This window comes from Alosa sapidissima, chromosome 24 (genome assembly GCF_018492685.1).
Source record: "Alosa sapidissima isolate fAloSap1 chromosome 24, fAloSap1.pri, whole genome shotgun sequence".
Lineage (NCBI taxonomy): Eukaryota > Metazoa > Chordata > Actinopteri > Clupeiformes > Clupeidae > Alosa > Alosa sapidissima.
In genome coordinates, this window is record NC_055980.1 from 2,207,259 (window position 1) to 2,214,471 (window position 7,213).

Here is a 7,213-nt window from a genome sequence, read left to right on the forward strand (position 1 = left end):
CAGTCTGTCTTTATTCAGATTTGCCCGTTTTACAGGTGTCATTTCGAAGTCCGACACTGCATATAAAGTAGGGAATAACTGTGCTTCCGCTTCACAGTAGCTTTGTGCCCGTGCACCGAACTATCCTTATTCAACAAAGCCAAAGTAAAAAATTGTTCCATTCTATGTCGTACATGAATGTTGATTCTTATGTTTATCATCACTTTTAGCATTCATCATTACTTGTGGTAGAGGATAACTGTGCTGAACGCCATTCTATTAATAATCCTTCATAACATGTACAATTAAAAAATAATTATTAAACCTGATTGTCAATACAACTGGTAGATTTGTTTTCCCCATGACCAAGAATGACTTAGTTGGGTACCTCCGTAAAATAAATTAAGTATATATTTTTTACAGTAACAAGGTTAAAAAGACAGGCACACTACAGGCTGATTCTGTTAAAGGATACAGTTTGATGGCCCCAGAACGAGTGCCAATTGCAAGCAGATCTAAATCAGGGCTGTAACCCAGAGCACTGGGTTGGTGAGGGAAGCCATGCTCCACAGTCTGAAAAGCAGAATGAGAACAGTGAGATGGTGGGAAATGACACCTGCCATTGTCTATGTTGTACTTGCATACCTTGTTGAACTGATACAGTTCCTGCTTTAGCTTGTCACGTTGAGAATCATGGCCATGCCGGCGAAACCTCTTCATCCTCACAGAGCGAGTGCTATTGCCCCGCTATGTCCACTCCTATTTTACCAGTCAGTTTCCTGGGAAAGACAAACAGAGATTAAAAAGATAATCTAGTTTAAGGCCATTTTTTAAGTTAAACAAATAGGCCTAGAAGGTGATTCCATTTCCAACCATTTGTTAGTTTCAGGTTAAAGTAATCAATAGACTGTAAAATATCTGGTATTGGACTAGTGTGCCATGAGAGTCTGCTCAGGGTTCATGCGTGTTCAAAATTGTGATATGTATGGTTGCATTTTTTCATATCCTGCATTTTTTTTTAATACAAGGCATCACTAGCCTGGCGGGCCATCCTATATCATTCAAATGTATAATCTGGAATCAAACCATTCACCTCGCTTAATCCAGGCGGGCAGAGAATTGTCTTTCAAACTGCCTAGGCATGCAATAGGCCAGCGCTACGACCATATCCGTATCCTGTCGGCAAAACGGCAAATACATCCTTCTTCGAAAGGAATGACTTAAGTGCATTGTGTTGCTCAACTTTCAAAGAAAAGCACAAGTCCAACTCCTCCAAAGTTGACGCCAACGCCGATTCAAACAACCGCTCTTCGTTCGCCATAGCCACCTTCCTTGTTGTTCACCGTCACAGGACTGTCGTTATCCTGTTAAGCCCGCCTTAAGACTCTAACAAAATAGAGCGCTGTGATTGGATGACGTCCACGGCGTCAGCCAATAGAAATCCCTATGGTTTGATAACTAGACGTACAGGCTGAGCAAATTAATTTGCCGCCGCTAGGGTGCGTCTAGATTTCTAGGCTAAGGCATCACTGCTCGTCATGCACCATCTCTAAGGTCATGCTCTGATAGCACCACATTCTATACAGTTAGCAAACATAAACACTTCAAGATGTATTTGCTTAAAGCAGAGGGGTGTACCACATAGGCTACTACAGAGGTTCTTAAACTAGGGGTCGCCAAAAATATCGGTGGGGTAGCAAAATGAAATTGCAGTCTAAATTAGACATTTTTCTAAAGGTTTTTTAGACCAACCTGTTTAAAAAAAACTGGGATATTCGGTAGCCCTTCCTAGGTCACCCTCTCAGAAATTCTAAAAAAAATCACTCCTTTACCGACCTTTCACGTCAACCGACATTTTCAGAGCCTTGTGAGAAATAGAACAGATACACCTGATTTAAGAAGAAATAATTTTTAACAAAAACTCGTTGCTCACAATTATTGCCACCCCTGCTTATAATACCTTCTTAAGCCTCCCTTTGCCAATAAAACAGCTTGTAATATTTACCTATGACACCCCATAGAGTTGGAGAATACAAAGCAAGAGATTTCAGACTGTTCGTCTTTACAAAATCTCCCCAGATCGTCCAGATTCCTAGGTCCACACTTCTGTGCATTCTCCTCTTTGACTCACCCCACTGTTTTTCAATGGAGTTTAATGGGACTGAGATGGCAATGGCCGAAGCTTGATTTTGTGTTCAGTAAACCATATTTGTTTTGACCTGGGCGTTTGTTGTGGTTCACTGACCTGATGAATGATCCAAACATGACCAACGTTTAGTATCTTGGCAGAGATTGACAGATTTCCTTTGAAATGTTCAGGTTTTTCTTGTCGTTTGTGATACCATGCACCTTAATTAGATTCTGAAGGCCTTTGGGAATAAAAACAGCCCCACAATAGCACAGCCTCTCCACCATAATTCTTATTAGGTATTGGGTACTTTTCAGTATTGTCATTCTTCTATGTACGCCAAACACACCTAAAGTGTTCCTTGGCAAAGAGCGCAATTTTTTTTTCATCTGACAATAGAACACACTTTCAGACAAAGTCACTGTACCATTCAGTAACTCCTGCCGTTTACATTGGTAATTAAATGACTGGACAGACATTTACCTAGCATGCCCTCTAAATAAGCTATTAGCAGTGGTCACTTTTGAAGACTGTTTGGGGGACCTGGTGACCCCAAGATGACACCTTTGTCTGTAACTCTCCAATAGTGGTCCTCATGGAATTCTCACCATCCATACTGTACGTGGGGGCAACATAACCATGGGTCTTTGTCCAAGCATGTTTGTTACATTTCCAGTTGATTAGAACCTTTTAAATAGTTGTTTTAAAGGTCCAGTATGTAGGAAATAATGGAAAATAAACTGTAACCATTCCAAAAATGATCACCACATGTTGTCAGAGAGTAAGGAAACACGATGAATTGAAGTAATGGCTTATTTGACAACATTACTCTATCCCGTAAAACCCCGTAAAACCCATGAAAAAAATGAGTTACGGGGCGGAATCTCTTGGAATTTTCGTTTATGTTTTGAACGATTAATTCTAGAATAGCGTATTAATAATGGGCTAGCGCGTCCTCCTATTTGGGTTGCCAAATTAGCAAAGGCCAACTGTCAACAGCTGTCAGTTGTAGTCATGAACGCCTACGAGAGGCAGGCAAATTTCCAAAATTAAAACAAGAAACAAATTAAGTGGACATCGGAGGAGCTTCCTGAGATGCTGACGTCTTCATCAAATGAAGAATATCAAGTCTGACGCAGAGCTGGCCAAGCAGCTGCAGGTCAACTAATGTTAGCTAGGTCTTCATTACATCTGGCAACCCAGAAGAGGATCGCGTCTGGTAGTCTTGAGAACATTCACCAGTGTTTTGATTTTGGCCTACATAACGTTCGGTAACAATCCTACAAATCGCACCTTTAACTGTAAATATAGACATTTTCAACAAAGTACCTAGTTTTTATTAACATTCCCTGACTTACAAATGTCACCTTTCTTTTTATTTAAATTTTGTGTATTCTCTCATCTTTCTAATGTTGAAAAATGACAAGAGGATTTTGCCTGTGTCACTTTATTTTCATACCTTAGTGAAAAACAAAGTAATGAACTATGAAGTTGAAATTAGATAGGGAAATGCTTCTGTTAGGTTTTGTATGTAAGATTTTGTAGGGGTGCCAATAATTGTGAGCAACATGCTTTCGTTAAAAATATTTATTTCTTTATGAGATTTTCTTCCCTTCAAGGGTGGATTTTTCCTTGTTGTTTTCATTGTGAGAGTACAATGAATCAAAAGATTATTTTTTATACCTGTTTTTAGTCAACATCACCAAAGGTGCCAATAATTCTGGAGGGTACTGTACATACATAATACTGTGTAGTGACCGGTGCAAATAAATTACCATCAAATAAAGTGAAAAAATAATCAGAATAATAATAAGAGCAAGATTTAGATAAATAAAGTGTGAAGTTATCTTGACTGCCAGGCCTAACATTTCTAGCAGCAATAGACTAAAAAGTGTGATGTATTGAATGTCTTCTAGAATTACAAACTCATATACAAACAAGCTATTTATTACTCGACAAACCGGTTAGACAGATAAACACAACCATCCATTGCTTCCTGGTAGACATCTGACTCAGTAACGTTACACACCTGAAGAGGGGACACACCTCTAAAGTTAGGCCTACACGAACATAGACGCATAATGGCGATAGCCAGGGTCAGCACAGCCAAACATTACATACACCATTATACAAATTATAGACAACCAACCACTTCCCTAACACTTAAGAGAAAGCGCAGTATAAACTACATACGTTAATTGATAGCAATATACTTACACTAACTTTACCATAATCAACTGAACTATGTTAGGTGATGCGCTAGCAGTTACACACGCTGTGATGATATACGTTTGCTATACATAAAGGAGTTTGTTGCCAGAACAAATAAAAAATCTGCGCTAATTAACCTAGTCAACTGCAATCACTGATAACCTGGTGGTGAGCAACATAAGCAAACGTTAAATGCTGGAGGAAATATTAGCGTTAGTCATCGAGACCAGTCAGCTAACGAAACATCTGCTTAGCTAACGTTATCTAGCTAGCAGCCAAACGTCACCTGATTTAACGTTAGCTAACGTTAACAAACACTCGACTAAGTTGCGAATATGCCAGCTACAGTCATTTTTGCTATGATTACACGATACCGGTATTACCTTGACAGATTATGTGACGATGGACTTAAAGAATACTTGTAACTGCTGAAGTATACAGGCCTTTGATAGAATTGTTTTTCTTTTTTTATCTTAACGGTAACGTTAAAGCTAACTTACCAACCGAGCTAACTTCAGCCAGTTGGATGTCCAGCTGGTTAGCTAGCGATAATTAGCTTTCAATCGAGCAAATGTTATTGAATAGCAACTAGCCAACAATGAAAGTGTTCCTTGTTATTAATTTATTGGCTACGCTTGATCTCTAGTAACCTAACATCACTCTGCAAGCAAGATAATCCTGGTCAAGTTAACGTTAAAATATGAGTTAGCGCAGCTCTCACTGACTTGGCTCAAAACAACACCTGTAGACACAGCACCTGTTGGGACAGCCAGGAAATGTAAAGATGACATTAACGTACCTGGATGATTTTCGCTTTTCCGAGAGTCGACAAAGCGGTTACGAATCCTGGACTAACTTTTAGTTCCTTTGTACCTAAGTTAGCTGACTTAGCTTGGTTGGTATTCCTAACGTTAACGTTACAAGGATGTCCAAAACGAGGAAGCAGCTTTCTTGGTGGAGCAACTTTAGCTCCACCAAGCTAGCTAAATAGCTAGAAATAGCTAATTTACAAAAAGATTGTCGATCCCTAACTGTTGTTTTACCCGAGGGTAACAACCATTTCTTGATGACTTAAACAAATGAGCCCCTCACTCCGCTGCAAAGAAGACCAGTTATTTCGAGGAAATTAGTTAGCTAATGTTATCTCCTCTTTTTACAAAATCTCTTCCGGTATACTGCCAGTCGGGGCAAAGATAGACCCTCCCCCAAATGAGAATGGCTGTGAGAATGTATCAATGTACCCTGGCTTAACCCCCCATAGACAGCAAATCAACACTTAGGGTTTACAGTTTTTCTCTATTTGGTTTGGTTCATTGCTTAAAACAGAAATTACATTCTCAAAACACTAAGATAATTTGGCAAAACGGCCTTACAGTTCCGCACAACACCAATGCTCACTTGCAAATCTCTCAAAACGTTTCACTCGTGCTTCAAAACTAAATTCCTTTCCCACATAAAGAGTCAGTGCCACGAAAATGGCAAAGATCCTGCTCAATATTTGGTTCATTTATTGAAACAGACCAGCCGTTGTTACCAGATATACGGTTTCTGAGATTCTGGGTTTCCATGGGTGGAGTCAGGTGAAGTTTAGCGTGAATATTTATGGTTGTGCGCGCGTGCCTAGAGAGCATTCATGAAGCGTGACTCAAATGGAACTGAAAATGTTGTTAAAGAAGCTAGAAGATTACAGCAATTTTAACACGTTTTTGAATGTTGATATGGGTTATTGTGGAAAAACGTGTCAATTTCGACGACCACTGGTGGTCGAGTAAGTGTACGATTATGCAATTTGGCATATATGTTTTGATCTTGTGTAGCCTAGACAGGCAGGCTATCCTACAGCCTATCAAATTGTCATTACTTTCATTTAACCCTGTTTAAATGGGCTATTTAGCACTTAAAGTTGTAATGTCAGTGGGACATCATGGTAGATGTCTTTTAAGTGTCAGTACATCATCTGTTTTTTTTTTGTGTGTGATGTCCAATGAGTTTCGAGGTTTGGTCATGCATGCTTGCCTACACAAACATGTTAGCCTAGTTTGACATTTACTTGTGCTGCATTACAATGCCCAGCTACCTCTGTTGCCAAAACAGATCATTAAGATTAAGGCATACTTTATATGTACTTACTTACATACTGTATATATACTTTTCTCTATATCCCCAAAACACGCCTTAAGACTAAGGGTGATAGAGCCTTCTCTGTTGTTGCCCCCCAACTCTGGAATAGTCTACCTGTACATATTAAGTCCTCTCCAACCATTGACTGCTTTAAGTCTAACTTAAAGACTTTCATTTTCTCCCAAGCTTTTAATCTACCTTAATACCCCCCCCCCCCCCCACACACACACACATACACACTCTTTATTCTTTATTTTATTTTTGACCAATTTGTTTATTATTTCAATTATTTATTTATTTTCCCTCCATGTTATATTATATTGTTGTTGTACCATTGTCATTGTTTTATGTTTGTTTGTAAGCACTTTGGTTCAACTCAGTTGTTTTTAAATGTGCTATAGAAATAAAGTTGACTTGACTTGACTTGACTTTATTGGGCATTCTGATATCTTGGAGTCTTGTGAAATAATAAAACTTGTTTTATACAATCATGTTGTTATTGTACCATTAGGGAAGCCGGGCATCAATATGGGCCATGCACTTACAGTATATTGTTTATGTTTATCCATAAAGGTCATAACTACATTAAGTCAGTATGCTTTATTACCTTACAAACACTGTCTAGCTTTACATGGATGATGCCTACTTACAGAAGTCCTTCAGATACACAAGATGAATGGGTTAATGTTATTAATGTGGGGTATGGTCATATAGAATCTGTATATTCAAAAGGTAATGGTTACAAATGCAATTAAGTAGTACTTTACAAGTACC

At 38.8% G+C, this 7,213-nt stretch overlaps 1 protein-coding gene across 5 annotated transcripts in view; it reads right to left on the reverse strand.

Moving 5' to 3' along the window:
* llgl2 (LLGL scribble cell polarity complex component 2) overlaps positions 1-5,526 on the reverse strand; it is a 28,545-nt gene extending 23,019 nt beyond the window's left edge. For 2 of the 5 annotated variants that reach the window (XM_042082588.1, XM_042082587.1), the window contains exons 1-3: positions 5,118-5,524; positions 625-758; positions 455-552 (exon numbers count right to left, since the gene is read on the reverse strand). In XM_042082588.1, the coding sequence (XP_041938522.1) occupies positions 455-552; positions 625-699 (173 nt within the window). In that variant the 5' untranslated portion in view covers positions 700-758; positions 5,118-5,524. Of the gene's footprint in view, positions 1-454; positions 553-624; positions 759-1,731; positions 1,844-5,117 lie in introns of all 5 variants that reach the window. The other 3 variants (XM_042082586.1, XM_042082584.1, XM_042082585.1) reach the window with 2 other exon arrangements.
* Positions 5,527-7,213: the final 1,687 nt, after the last annotated feature.